The 14,269-nt window shown below is 40.0% G+C and overlaps 1 protein-coding gene across 8 annotated transcripts in view; it reads left to right on the top strand.

The window, feature by feature from the left end:
- The window catches only part of rad21b (RAD21 cohesin complex component b), an 82,415-nt gene that overhangs the window by 58,254 nt on the left and 9,892 nt on the right, over nt 1–14,269 (top strand). For 4 of the 8 annotated variants that reach the window (XM_078216477.1, XM_078216479.1, XM_078216478.1 and 1 more), the window contains exons 6-13: nt 1,728–1,934; nt 2,844–2,966; nt 3,070–3,192; nt 3,634–3,857; nt 4,227–4,386; nt 9,596–9,741; nt 10,422–10,580; nt 11,780–11,863. In XM_078216477.1, coding sequence (XP_078072603.1) covers nt 1,728–1,934; nt 2,844–2,966; nt 3,070–3,192; nt 3,634–3,857; nt 4,227–4,386; nt 9,596–9,741; nt 10,422–10,580; nt 11,780–11,863 — 1,226 coding nt within the window. The remainder of the gene's footprint in view (nt 1–1,727; nt 1,935–2,843; nt 2,967–3,069; nt 3,193–3,633; nt 3,858–4,226; nt 4,387–9,595; nt 9,742–10,421; nt 10,581–11,779; nt 11,864–14,269) is intronic. The other 4 variants (XM_078216482.1, XM_078216481.1, XM_078216480.1 and 1 more) reach the window with 1 other exon arrangement.

Genomic DNA, 14,269 nt, shown 5'->3' with positions numbered 1-14,269 from the left:
CTAGTTTAAACGCTCCCCAATAACACTAGCAAATCTCCCTGCAAGTATATTGGTCCCCTTGTAGTTTAGGTGTAACCCATCTCTCTTGTACAGGTCCCACCTGCCCCAAAAGAGGTCCCAATGATCCAAGAATTGGAAACCCTGCCCCCTGCACCAGTTCCTCAGCCATGTGTTTATCCGCCCAAGCATCCTACTCCTGCCCTCACTGGCATGTGGCTCAGGTAGCAATCCTGAGATTACTACCCTCGGGGTCCTGCTTTTTAACTTCCTTCCAAGCTCTTTGTACTCACTCTTTAGGACCTCCTCACTCTTCCTTCCCACGTCATTGGTACCGACGTGTACCACGACATCTGGCTGATCACCTTCCCACTTTAGAACGCTGTGCACGCGATCAGAGACATCGCTGACCTTGGCACCTGGGAGGCAACAAACCATGCGGGAGTCTCTGCCCCGACCACAGAACCTCCGGTCTGTACCTCTGACCATTGAGTCCCCTATCACTACTGCTCTCCTCTTCTTCACCCCACCCTTTTGCGCTGTAGAACCAGACGCAGTATCAGAGTTCCGGCTGTTGCAGCTTGTCCCAGGTAAAGCATCTCCCACAACAGTATCCAATTCAGTATACCTGTTTGTGGAATGCTCACAAAAATAAGACTTCTTTGCCTTTTTACATAAACCTTGGTGGCTTAAATATAGAACACCTCTGGCTTATTTTGTTTTGGGCTTGGTCAGTCACCCCACTGGCAGAGATAGAAGGATTTCCTCAGCAAAATTTTGCTTTATTTGAATTGAGCTAAAAATATCAGCTTGCATGGTTAAACTTGTGTGTGTTTTTAATTAACTGGAGGTTCGAGTATCGAATAAATAGGTGTGTGGACTCGAGTTGATTGTATCATTCACTGTACCTGGAACATTCTGAGTGTAGGTTTTGCACCTTTGGAAAAGAAATGCCTAACCTGATGACAGGTTCTACGTTATGGTTCTGTGAAATTGTGATAGTGCAATATACCTGGTGTGCTTTAGGCAATCAAATATAAGATATTGGGACACAAAACCATTGTTTCCTTTTTAGTTTAGGTCAGTGACTTGTCATTTTATTTTCCCCTGACTAAAATATAAACCATCAATGTATCTTAACAATGATCCAGTTGCAATGAGCCGAGAAAAAATATAATTCTGGTCAAAATAATCAGCCATTGATTATCGTGATTTCAAATGTTTTAACAAATTATTGTATGAACTGTGCTCTTTTGACACAAGTGAATACTAATTAATGCTCTTGTAATGAAGACTTTCGATCATTGTTAAAAGCTTTAATCTGTGTATGGGAACCATAGCTCTTTAAACCATTCTAGGAACATTATTGGCCATAGCAAAATTGAATATGTTTTCTTTTGGGCTGGTTAGAAAGTATGGCCTCTGTATTCAGTTATACAAAAGTGCCAATATTCTATATTCTATTAAGTGAATAACGGTTGATGCGTGTAACTAATGTATGTAAATATTGACCCACTTATCTGGGGTTACACGTGGCACTGTGAACTTCAAATTGTTGATTATTTGGTCCAGTATTAGACCATTAAAAATTAACCATGGAACTCTCAAAATCTGGTTTAACTTTAGGACCTTTTCATTGGCTTTCAGAGTTGAGATGATTTTCTAATTTGTCCAGAAACTGCAAAATATTAAAATTTATGGATTATGTGGAATTTTCATCCTCTATTAAGGTGATTTTGGTGTTGATGATCGTGAGATTATGCGTGAAGGCAGCACATTTGAAGAGGACATAATGGGAAGCACCAGCGATTCTAATCTGTTGTTGGAGCCAGTTCAAAACACCACAGCTCAGCTGGCTGAGAAAAGTAACCATCTGGCGTATGATGACCCCCTCAAAAACGATGGATTTGGAGATGGAATTGATGGTGGAATTCTTGGTATGTCGCTACCCCTTTGCTTGATGCAGGATTTAGATGAGTACATTTTAAAAGTTATAAACATTCCTATGGAAGCAAATTAATAAATTGAGGAATGTTGCTCAGGCATCTTAGTTTTAAATTTAGTTTAATTGGCTCTTATATATTCCTAATTTCACTTGCAGTTCAATTGCTCTCACTTATATGAAATTGCACCACATTATATCCTCTGAATAACTAGTTGTCCAGTGCCCAAGTTCAGGCAAGCCATCCTGCTTTGTTTAAAACATAAAATCAGTGTATTGCTTAATATCAAATCTTTCAAGTATAATTTAGCATCTTCAGTATATTGATTTTATAGAAGCATATAGCACCTTGCGGCATAAGTTTTTAAAAAAATTATTGTGTTAATTATCTTAAATCTGAGTCCTTTGGTTCCAGACCCTGCTGCCAGTCAACTTTAATTCCCCTTATTTACTCAAAGCTCTTCATGATTTTGAATATCTCCATTAAATCAGCCCTTTTGCTTTGCTGTTCAAAAAAGAACAATTCCAGATTCTGTGAGCTCTTTTATCATCCAGGTAAATTTTGCCTGCTCGACCATGGCATCCTTCCCTTCCTAAAGTGCTGAGCCCTGATTGGGGAGGTTCAGTGAGTAATTTATAAAGGTTTATTGTAACTTCCTTACTTTTGTACTCTTACTCATAAAACTCATGGATCCCATATTCTCTCTTTTTTTAAACCAATTCATCAATGTGTCCTCCCACCTTCAAAGATATGTGAACATGAACACCCCCCTCCCGGCCAGGTCCCTGTCTTCCTGTACCCTCTTTAAAATTGCTTTGTTAGTTTTGTTTGGCAAAATCCCCTTTTATATCAATTTATTTTTTTTACTTTCTCAAATTGACTGCAAAATATTTTATTTGCTAGATGATAAACTTTTAAGTCATGATGATGGTGGTATCTTTGATGATCCGCCGGTGTTACCTGATGGAGGAGTTTTGATGCCAGAAGAACCTATTCATAATGATGATGAAGATGATGTTCTGTCTAGTGAGTATTTAGAATTTTTCTTTCATCATTTAATCCTTACCAAGTGTATAAGCTGAACCTGAAGTTTTTACATGTCTGTTAATATTGTGTTATTTTGAAACAGTGGCTGGCCCTGACAGTCCAGACTCTGATGATCCAGTTGAACCTCTGCCAACGATGACTGATCAGACAACATTAGTACCAAATGAAGAGGAAGCATTTGCTTTGGAACCAATTGATATAACTGGTAAGTTCTTTCATTAGAGGCTGTGATCAGATAAGGTGGGTAAAATATCAAAACCAAAGGAGCAAACCCCAAGATTTCTGTTTCCCACTATAAATTGTAGTGTATAATATGATTTTGTTGTAATTCTTAATCATCATTGCATTAATGTAGAATATGAAAACCAAAAATGATATGCTTTCTTTACTCAGCAATGTTTGCTGTATGCATGTGATGCATCTCCATATCTAAAGTTTAACTTATAAAGTTGAAGCAAACGTCTGATACAAATTCAGGAAACTATCATAGCTTTTGGTTTCTCTTGTGTTTATATTTGTGAGGTGAGGAGAGGTAGTGGCTGCTTTAGATTTAAAAATCCTGAGAAGTGGTGTGTTGTTGACTTAATGTTTTAGGGTTTTATTTTACAGAAACATACATTGTTAAATTGGGGGTGATTTCTTGCAGTTAAGGAAACAAAAGCGAAAAGAAAGAGGAAACTGATTGTGGATAGTGTAAAAGAATTGGACAGCAAAACAATTCGGGCACAGTTGAGTGACTACTCCGACATTGTAACCACGTTGGATCTTGCGCCACCTACCAAGAAACTTATGATGTGGAAAGAGACGGGTGGTGTGGAGAAACTGTTCTCACTTCCAGCTCAACCTCTCTGGAATAGCAGGTTATTGAAGGTAACTGAATTGTTCAAATGTATATGTTCTGCTAATGGAGGAGATCGTACGTGACATGCAGAGATGGTTCTGGGATGCGTAGAATGACCAGTACATTTTCACTGGTTTATAAAATTAAATGATTTTGCCATGGTAAACAAAAATGTAAGCTTCATTTTATCAGTTTATTTGGTCCCATTTAAAATTAGCTTTATTTTTTTTTAAAAACCATATCTTTTTTGTATTCAGTTCAGACTATTAAATAGTCGCTGTCTGCTGTATTTAACAAGGGAAGTTATTGTAGTTATAAGAATTCGTGTAACTCTATACTTATTTCTAATCAGACTCAAAATAATGTAAATAGTGAGCTTGTATTTTATTTCTGTCTAGCTTTTTACACGCTGCCTCACACCAATTGTCCCAGATGAACTAAGGAAAAAGAGAAAGGGAGGTGAAGCAGACAACTTGGAACAATTCCTGAAAGAAATTGAAAATCCAGAAGTACCCAGGGAGGAGCAGCAACCTCAACAGCAACAGCGTGATGTAATTGGTAGGAATACTGTTGCTTATTTCTCATGCTGCGGTTTCCATTTTATGTCTTCCTTTTTCGTTTTCCCTCATTTAGTATTTGATACGAGATGATTGCCATTGCCCATGAAAATCTGATTTATCTTCATACATCATTCCCAAACTAGCCATGTCCCTCTTTGAATTCTCTTCAACATGACAGTGCCTTTCTGAAGGCAATCAGTCCAGAATTGTGCACAGTATTAAAATTTAGCCTTGTATTTGGAATAATTTGGTTTCGATAGCAACCAAATCTATTCTGAAGTGCTTCCAAACACTTGATTAACTCGTTGATAACATACTCTCGTTGACTGGAAAAGATCAGTGAATGATTAGAAGTCGCCAAATTTTATTTTTTCCACTTGTTTCTATAGATGGTTCATTCTGTAAACATGATTTATGCTTCATTGCATGCAATTTATTTCACTGGTTCAGATTTCTTTGAAGGAAAAAGAGAGTTTATAGTGTCTTCACACTCTCAACACATACCAAAGCATGACATATTCAATCAGTTAATTTTGAAATGTGATATATGTGCACATAGTAAGATCCCACAAACAGCTGTAATGTTTATGACCAATCTTTCTAGCAGTTGTAGTTGAGGTCAGGGCAACCCCCTGCTCCACAGTGCTGAAGCTTTTGCAACTATCTTCAGCCAAAAGTGCTGAGTGGATGACACACGCCAGCCGCCTCCACACGATGTCAAGAAATGGCTGTGTACAGTGGATGCAACAAAGTCTAGTGGCCCTGACAGCATTTTGTCAAGAGTGCTGAAGGCTTGTGCTCCAGAATTAGCCATGCCTCTAGCCAAGCTGTTCCTGCACAGTTACAACTTGATCATCTCCAATAAGAGTGTCTAATCTTGCTTTGACAAATCATTAACTAGGAGCTTCATTGGGTGCATGACATCAATGCAGCAGCTTCAAGAACAGGTCAGAGCCTGGATATTCTGCAGTAAGTAATTCGCCTTCTGACTTTTCGAAAGCCGTTCCACCTTTCAGAAGGTACAAATCAGGAATGTGATGGAATATTCTCCAGTCGCCTGGATAAGTGCTGCTCGAATAACACTCAAGAAACTCAACATCATGCAAGACAAAAGTAGTTAGCATATATGGCACCCAATCCACAGCCTAAATTAGTTCATCGAGGCCTGGATTGGAACTACGTCCCTGAATTGGGTAAGAAGCCCAAACTAAGAAAAGCTTATACGTCACTGACTTTATGCAAACTTTACAAATTGAGCTTGCAACTGTAAAGCAGTAGAATTCATCTCAAAACATTAGCTTACTCTCCTATAGTATACCTTTCTGATTTTGAGTTGCTGCAAAAGCTTATTAACTGACAATTGAAACCCCAGTTCTCATTCATGTTAATTTTGCTGTGGTTTTGATTATCTGAAAAGGCGCTCATGCATCACTTTACTTAGGAGAACATCCTCTGTGGGTTTGTTTTTCATCATGAAATTCATCTAAAATTTAAATACTAAATTATGACTTCTCTCTGCAGTTGCCTTCAGATTCTGCATAAATTTACATATCTTTACAAACCCCATTGTACGTATAAACAGAAGACTGCATGCTTTGTTGCTCAGGTTTTAGTGTGCTGGACCAGTAAATCCAGTTATGGTGGTTGTTTGGTCTTTCATAATCTGACCAAGTGGTTCTAAAGACACAGCTAGATTTCCTCCTGAAAATTCATTTCACTTGGAGTAAGAAATTATGATGCTTCCTAGAAACATTGAAATTGGAGCTGCAATGCTACACAGGTGGTGGCATTCAGGAGGGCATTACCCTGGGAGAGTGAGGACTTAAATGTTTGTTACCAAGACTGGCTCAGAGGCATCGCTGCTGACTGAGCTGGCCAAGTCCTATAGGGCATAGATATAGATAGGTGAAGTGAGTGGATAAAGATCTGGCAAATGGAGTTTAATGTGGGAAAATGTGAAATTGTCCAATTTGGCAAGAAGAATAACAAAGAACAAATGGTGAGAGATTGCACAACTCTGAAGTGCAGAGGAATCTGGGTGACCATGTGCATGAATCACAAAAGGCTGGTATGCAGATACAGCAAATAATTAAGAAACTTAATTGAATGTTATCATTTATTGTGGCGGGAATTGAATACAAAAGTAGGGACATCATGCCTCCGTCGTACAGGGCACCAGTGAGACCTCATTTTGTGTACAGTATATGGAAGGATGCAAATGTGTTGGAAGCAGTGCAAAGAAGGTTTACCAGACTAATACCTGGAATGGATGGGTTGGCTTATGAGGAAAGGTTAGACCGGCTAGCCTTGTATCCATTGGAGTTTAGAGTAAGAGGTGACATGATTGAAACACAAGTTTCTGAGAGGTCTTGACAAGGTAGATGTGAAGAGGATATTTCTTCTTGTGGGAGGATCTAGTACAATGGGTCACTGCTTAAAAATAAGAGTTCACCCATTTAAAATGGAGAGGAGGTGGAAATTTTTCACTCGGGTGAGTCTTTGGAACTTTCTTCCTGAAAATGTTGTGAAAGCAGAGCCATTGAATGTTTTTGAGGCTGAGGTGGATAGATTCTTGGTGAGCAAGGGGCTTGCTCATCGGGTAGGCAGAGTGCAGATTTGAGGTTACTATCAGATCAGCTATGATATTGAATGGATTGAGAGGCTGAGTGGACTTTCTTGCTCCTTGTTCGTATAGCTGCCAGACTGTTTGCAAAATATGGTGAAGGAACCAACAGGAGGGGAAAACATACCAGACCTCGTCCTCGCCAATCTCACTGTTGCAGATGCACCTGTCCCTGACAGTATTGGTAGGAATGACCACCTTGTGGAGACAAAGTCTGTCTTCACATTGGGAATTCTCTTGTTGTTTGACTGCCACAATGCTGAGTGGGATAGATTTCAAATAGATGAAATAACTCAACTCAAAACTGGGCATCCAGCAGGTTCTGTGGGCCATCAACAGCGGCAGAATTGTATTCGAGCACAATCTGCAACCTCATGGCCCAGCATATCCCCCGCACTACATTTATCAAGGCCAGTTCAATGAAAAGTCCAGAAGGGCATGCTAGAAGCAGCACCAGGTGTCAATCTAGTGAAGCTGCAACACATGCAACTCACATGCCTTAATAGTGGAAGCAATGTGCAATAGGCAGAGCTAAGTGATCCCACAACCAAAAGATCAGATCTAGGTTCTGCAGTCTAATCACATCGTCATGAAAAGTGTTGGAAAATTAACCGGACAACTGGATGAGGAGACTCCGCGAATATTCCCACCTTCAATGAAGAGGAGCCCAGCAGTGCAAAGGACAAAGCTGAAACATTTGCAACCATCTTCAGCCAGCAATGTGAAGTGAATAAGCCATCTTGGCTTCCTCCAGAGGTGCCCAGCATCTCAGATGTCTAGTCTTTAACCAATTTGGTTCACTCCGGGATGTCAAGAAACAGCTGAAGGCTCTGTATACTACAAAGTCTATGGACCGTGACAATATTCTGGCAATAGTACTGAAGATCTGTGCTCCAGCATTAACCATGGCTCTAGCCAAGCTTTGCCAATACAGTTACAACACTGGTATTTACCATTCAATGTGGAAAATTGCCCAGGTATGTCCTATGCAGTAAAAAGAGCAGGACAAATCCAGTCTAGTCAATTGGTCTAATCCACAGATTATTACCTTTGTGGCTTTGTTTCTTAATTTGGTACCTAGCCTTTCAGATTGACTATACAGAACCTCTTTTCTTGTCCTTCATGTCCTTGGTATCTAAATGGACCATGATGACTGGATCCTCCCACTGAAGGTTCCTCTCCAGCCCTGAACAGATAACCCAAACCCTGGCACCGAGCAAGCAACATAACCTTCTGGACTCTCGTTCTTTGCTGCAGAGAACAATATCCTCCTCACTATATTGTCCCCTACTACCACTACATTCCTGTTGCGCCTCTCACTTGAATGGCTTCCTGTACCATGTTGCCGTGGCCAGTCTCCTCTTCCACCTTGCAGACTTCACTCTCATTCACACAAGTTGTGAGCACCTCAAACCTGTTTGACAGTTGTAAATTCTGAGGCTTCTCTACTCCTGCCTCACTCACAATCTCATCCCCCTGTCCTTCATGTCTGATCAAAACAGACAACCATATTCTAAGTGCATGACCAGCAAAGGAACCCCCTCCCTTATGTTGCGCACTCTCTGCAGTTCAGCTTCTGGATCAATAATCCTGATCTGAAATTCCTCTAGCTGCTTACAATTTCTCTAGACCTGTTAGTAATAGATTGCTTTGTCCAAAAACTCTCATTCAATATTTGCAACATAACACCTGTCCTTCCATCATAAATTTGGTTAATTTAATTACTCAGTTACTCGACTTGGAATCATTCCTCTGAATATCACACTTGCCCCTGTGCACCAAATTGCCATGTGAACCTAACTTGTTACTCAGTCTCATCTCTCTAGTGCAGTAATCTGTCTCCTTGTGTGCCTCTTGCTGACAGTGCGGTCTGAAAAGACTGTCATTTTTATAGACCCTCTGATGAGTCACTACTAGTTTAACTTCCTGCTACATTAATTAACACTCTTGAACCAACCACTTTCAGGTGATTGACAGATAACTGCCACTCCAGGCAGTTCTCTGCTTAACAAGCTACCTTAATTTTCTTGACGGTTAGTACAATGTGAGATCTTGATCCTTCATCAATAGTTAAAACTGAAACGGACTTGCTAGAACCTGCCACGTGAACCTAATTTGCTACTCATTCAGTCTCCAACTCACTCCGGCGTACTCACCTGTCTCTTCATGGGCTCCTTAATCTAGATTGCTAGTAGAAATGGAAGACATCCCTTAAAAATAGAGCAGGAGTAAATCCAGAGATGTGAGTATGAAATGAATTAGTTCTACTAGGTCTGGGTATGTGCACTACAATAATAATTAACCACTTTCTCTATCTCGATCAACCTGTCATGACCCGAGTGAAGAGTGTACTTACCAAATATTAGGCCGAAGTTCCCTTTTTGCTAGTATTCATGTCTGGTGGTAGTCTGGATAACAGTGTTACAAAGAATTATGTTGAGATTTTCCATGCTGTACCTTAACGGTTCTACATCATGTAGACTTTTTTTCCATTTGAGGGAAACCTTACAAGATGGCTTTCATGTGAAATTGAATTTGTTTAAAATGAGTATATAACTAAATTTTAAATTTTTTTGAAATTTAGATGAACCCATATTAGAGGAGCCCAGTCGTCTACAGGAATCTATGTTGGAGAGTAGCAGGACCGCACTAGATGAGTCAATTATGCCCCCGCCATCAAGACTGGTTAAACGCAAATCAAAGGAAATGGAATCAGAGCCCACAGTACCTGTGAGAATCATAAATATTTTCGTTCTCTTTTTTAAAACTCATTTTATGTGTCATTGGTATTTTATTGCAAAATTTTAAATGAAATCAAGTTGCATAATGCCAACGAGCACATACTTAGATACTGCAACTATTTATGTCAGCTAGATAATGAATTTTATGGTATTTTATATTCATAACCATTTGCTTCCTAATTTAAAAATTGCAGATGTTCAGAATGACGAGAAATGTTTCTGTTTTTCTCCCCTGGTGAAACAGTAATGATGGACAACAGAAATAACTACTTTGAGCAAAAATAAAATCGGATGGCCTATTTGGTTCCGCTTTTGGGAAGCTGCAACTTTTCCAATTCTTAAACTTGATGCTGGTGCCTCAATTCTTTTTTTTTTATTCATTCGTGGGACATGAACGTTGCTGGCTGGTCAGCATTTATTGCCCATCCCTAGTTGTCCTTGAGACGGCAGTAGTGAGCTGCCTTCTTGAATCGCTGCAGTCCATGTTTTGTGGGTTCAGCAATATTTAAGTACATTTCTTCTCGTAGTGGAATTAGAGGGAACCTACTTCCACCCAGTATTGTGATTTAGTTTGGTCTCTGCTGCTGCTTGATAGAGACCTTCATTCCTTCTCTCTTGATTTTGTTGGAGAAACATGTACTTATTTTTTGACTGGTTATACCCTTTCAGCAGCAAGATGAGCAACAGCAGCCACAGCAGCAAGAACAGGAACTGCAGATTCCACCAGTGGAACTTCCCCCAGAGGAGCAACTGCACATTACTGACCTTGTTCCAGAGCTTGCTATTCTGCCAGAGAAGAAAGACAAAGATGAAGAGGAAGAAGAGGAGGTGAGGACACAGTTTTTTAAAAATACCTTTTTTGCTCGTTTATCTGAATAAATTGCCTTCAAATACATTAGAACCTTTGCAAAAAGCATTTTTAACGAGTTTACATGATGCTTTATCCCCTTATTTGTCTTCCCTTCTTCTACCTGAGGTCATTGATTAACATTGGATTACAAATCAGTAAGTGGCCCAGCCTCCTGATGCAACACAATGTTCTTGTGTGAGCCTGATGGTGAGCATCTGTGAGCTATTCAAACTTAGGCCATTATTGATGATGCCTGTCCTTTCTGCACAAACTACTTCCACTTCCTTTATATGGGAGTCAAATACCAATCTTGTTGACGCCACTAGTTTGAGGAAAATGGATAAGCCTTACAAAATCCCAGTTTTGATTCCTATTCTTTTGAGCTTGTTAACCTTGCGAGAAGTAGAAATACGGTCACTATAATTAATCCTAGCATTCTGTATCAGTGATGGGACATTTGTCCGGTGTTCCCATTTCTTGTCTTTTATGCAACACACTGACATCAAATGAGAGAGGATTCCATTCAATTGTGGTGCTCTCTTTGTCAAATTATTAATGGCTGCTTAGGTAAGACACTGGAGGGTGCTCAGGAACTGTGTCCCATTGAGGGTTAGTACTACACCAGATTTTACCAGTTCCAGCAAGAGTTCTGTTTGAAAGATTCTTTAGTTTCTTTTTTAAATATTAAAATTCTCATTTAAGCTATCAAAATAGTTAAATTTCACCATCTTGGTTTAATATTTTGTATACTAAGATCGCATTTCTCATCGTCAACTGTAAAATAATAACAGTATTTGATCGACAAAGTGAGATTCATTATTTTGCTCGACTTTTCCTAACGATGGAAAAATGGGTTCTGGGAAGATTCCCACTGGTGGTTTAGTCAGGAACACCAGAGCTGATTTGTAGATTTACCTAGTGCCAAATGGGAAAAATCCCAGAGATAAGAAAAGCAGCTGTGAGGGACAAGGAACAGTAGCAACAATTGGGTAAATTTTAATGGTCTTGTCTGCTAAATTAGCTTTTTCTTCAAAATTTTCAGTACTATATTCTTTCATCGTGGGTATATTGGAAAAATTGAGACAACTGATGGAAGTTCTCATTTTTATTACACTGTAATTGATGTTGTTTCGTCCGTCCTTGGAATGGTTTTAACTATATTTGCCCTTATTTTGAGGAGGAGGAGACGGTAGGCGGTGACCAGGATCAGGAGGAGAGGCGGTGGAACAAGAGAACTCAGCAAATGCTTCATGGTCTACAGGTAAGATAACTTAAATAATGTCTGTATCTGAAGATTTGCGCAGCTGAATTACATCACATTTTGCAGACTGCCATGCTGTGATTTGATGGGTCTTTCATTGCATTATGAGTAAGCCTAGAATTAATATTTGTAGGTGATATTTCAATATTTTCTTCAGAAATATGTACAGGTAGTTAACGTGGTTCTAATTCTGGGCAGGAATTGGGGGTATTGCTCTAAATCTTCAGGTTATCAGAAAAGCTAAAGAACACCGGCTGTATAAAGACAATTGTATATGTCAACCCAATTTAGCAGAATACCTCGGGTCACCTGGTGTTAGCTCCAATTTTATTATTGAATAATATGAAGTGAAATTTATTTGACCTTTTTTGCTTTATTGCTTTATCTCAAAAACACCACTTACAATGTTCTCAGTTCAATCAGCAGTGCAGGTACATCAATTGTTTAAAAACAAAAATAGTTTTTTAAGTGCTGGAAGTCCACGATTTTAAAAAAGTTATGAAAATTTGAAAGATTTGTTTGGAAGCAAATTAGACACAATGGGATGAGGATTTTACACATCCCCGTCAGAAAATCTATGAACGTGACACCAATCCACAGACCCCCACCCTTCAGAAAAATTAGTTTAAATGGTTTTTGAGCATATTGCCAAGACTTTTGTGGTCTGCATTTCTTCTGGTGAATACCAGATGATTGGGATGTCCCAGTGGAAATATATCCCTGTTTTTCTGGTAACCATGATGGTCTATAAGTACAGAGGAGAATAATCTCTTTTAGAGGCAAAACTGAAGCTAGCTATGCAATTAGAATTAGAAAAATCATAGAATCCCTACAGTACAGAAGGAGACTATTCGGCCCATCGAGCTTGCACCAACAGCAGTCCCACCCAGGCCCTATCCCTGTTACCACATGTATTTACTCTGCTAATTCCCCTGATACTAAGGGTCAATTTAGCATGGCCAATCAACCTAAGCCGCACATCTTTGGACTTGCACTCAGAGGAAACCTATGCAGACACGAGGAGAATGTGCAAACTCCACACACAGTGATCTGGGGCCAGAATTGAACCCGGGTCCCTGGTGCTGAGAGGCCTCAGTGCTAACCACTGTGCCACCGGGAATACTGTCTTGGTTGTGCTAAGTACTCCACTGAAGTACTCTTGTGTACTCCATTTACTATTAAGATCAATCTTGCCTAACTATAGGGCACGATTTTACCAGTGCTTTGCACCTGTTTTCGGGCACAAAAACTTGATAAAGTCGGGCGTGAGGCGAGTAGCACGATCCGCACTGGTTCCGCCTTTACCAAGGCCCAAACATGGCCGCGATCGGGACCGTGCTCGAAATGGGTGTGACAGCCATTTAAATGCATTTGTATGCATTTAAATTGACTTAATAGTCTACATGCCCAACTTTACTGGCACTTCCCCTTTACCACTGCATTTGCCCATCCAGAATTGGCGTGAAACAGACATGCTCCACAGGAGTTCGGTAGGGAGGGGAGGGGCCCACAATTGGTCTGGGTGGCGGAGGGGGGTGGGATAAGGGATCAGTAATTTTAGGGGGGTGGGGAAATGTCTGTGGGGGCTAGGAGGAGGCATTATCCGGCCCGGGCGTGATGTAGCAGGTAATTTTTTTGTCTGCGCATGCGCAGTTGGAGACGCTGATTGGAGCTGCAGGGTTTTGGGTGGGTTAAGCCCCGCCCACAGACATCTACAGCGCAATTCGGAATCGCTGATATTTTTTCAGGCAGAGTGTGTATGAGGACACCTGAGAACGGGTCTAAAAGTCAGATCTGAAGCACTCCCAAGCACTTTCAAGTCCGCCCAGCACTTAGAATCAAAATGGTAAAATAGGGCCCATAATGTCGCATCTTCTATATTTTTTGGGTAAACACCTTTTTGATATGGCACTGAGTAAATTGGACAAAGTAATAGTTGTGTTTTTATTAGGGTGGGGCTTTCTATCATTGATATTTTAAATAAAAAATGTTGATATAGAAATGTTGCACAAAAAATCCTTCAAACTAAGCCAATCCAAATGAAAGGCAAGATTAAGAAGCTAAGACTAGATACTTTGATAATCGATTGAGTTTTGGTGGATGCTGCAGTGCTGACGAGCCAAATGTAGAAGTCCACTGCTGCTTGTCCTCTTTAAATATGAATTGAAACTCTCTGATTAAGCACTATTGAGTATACCTTGTTCGTGTTAAATTTTGAAAATTCTGCCAGTTTTGTTTTGACCCTTTCCTAAAGAAAAAGCTACCTTTTTATGATTTACTTGTGATGTCGAGACTAATTGCAGAGTTCAGGTTGGGGGAATTGATAATTAGATTGAGGGGAGAGGAGAAGCCGAAGAACCTAAGATATAGGAGCAGGAGTAAGCCATTTTGCCTTTGGGGCCTGCT

Source organism: Mustelus asterias, chromosome 7 (genome assembly GCF_964213995.1).
Source record: "Mustelus asterias chromosome 7, sMusAst1.hap1.1, whole genome shotgun sequence".
NCBI classification, from domain to species: domain Eukaryota; kingdom Metazoa; phylum Chordata; class Chondrichthyes; order Carcharhiniformes; family Triakidae; genus Mustelus; species Mustelus asterias.
This window is presented reverse-complemented; position numbering and strand designations above follow the sequence as displayed.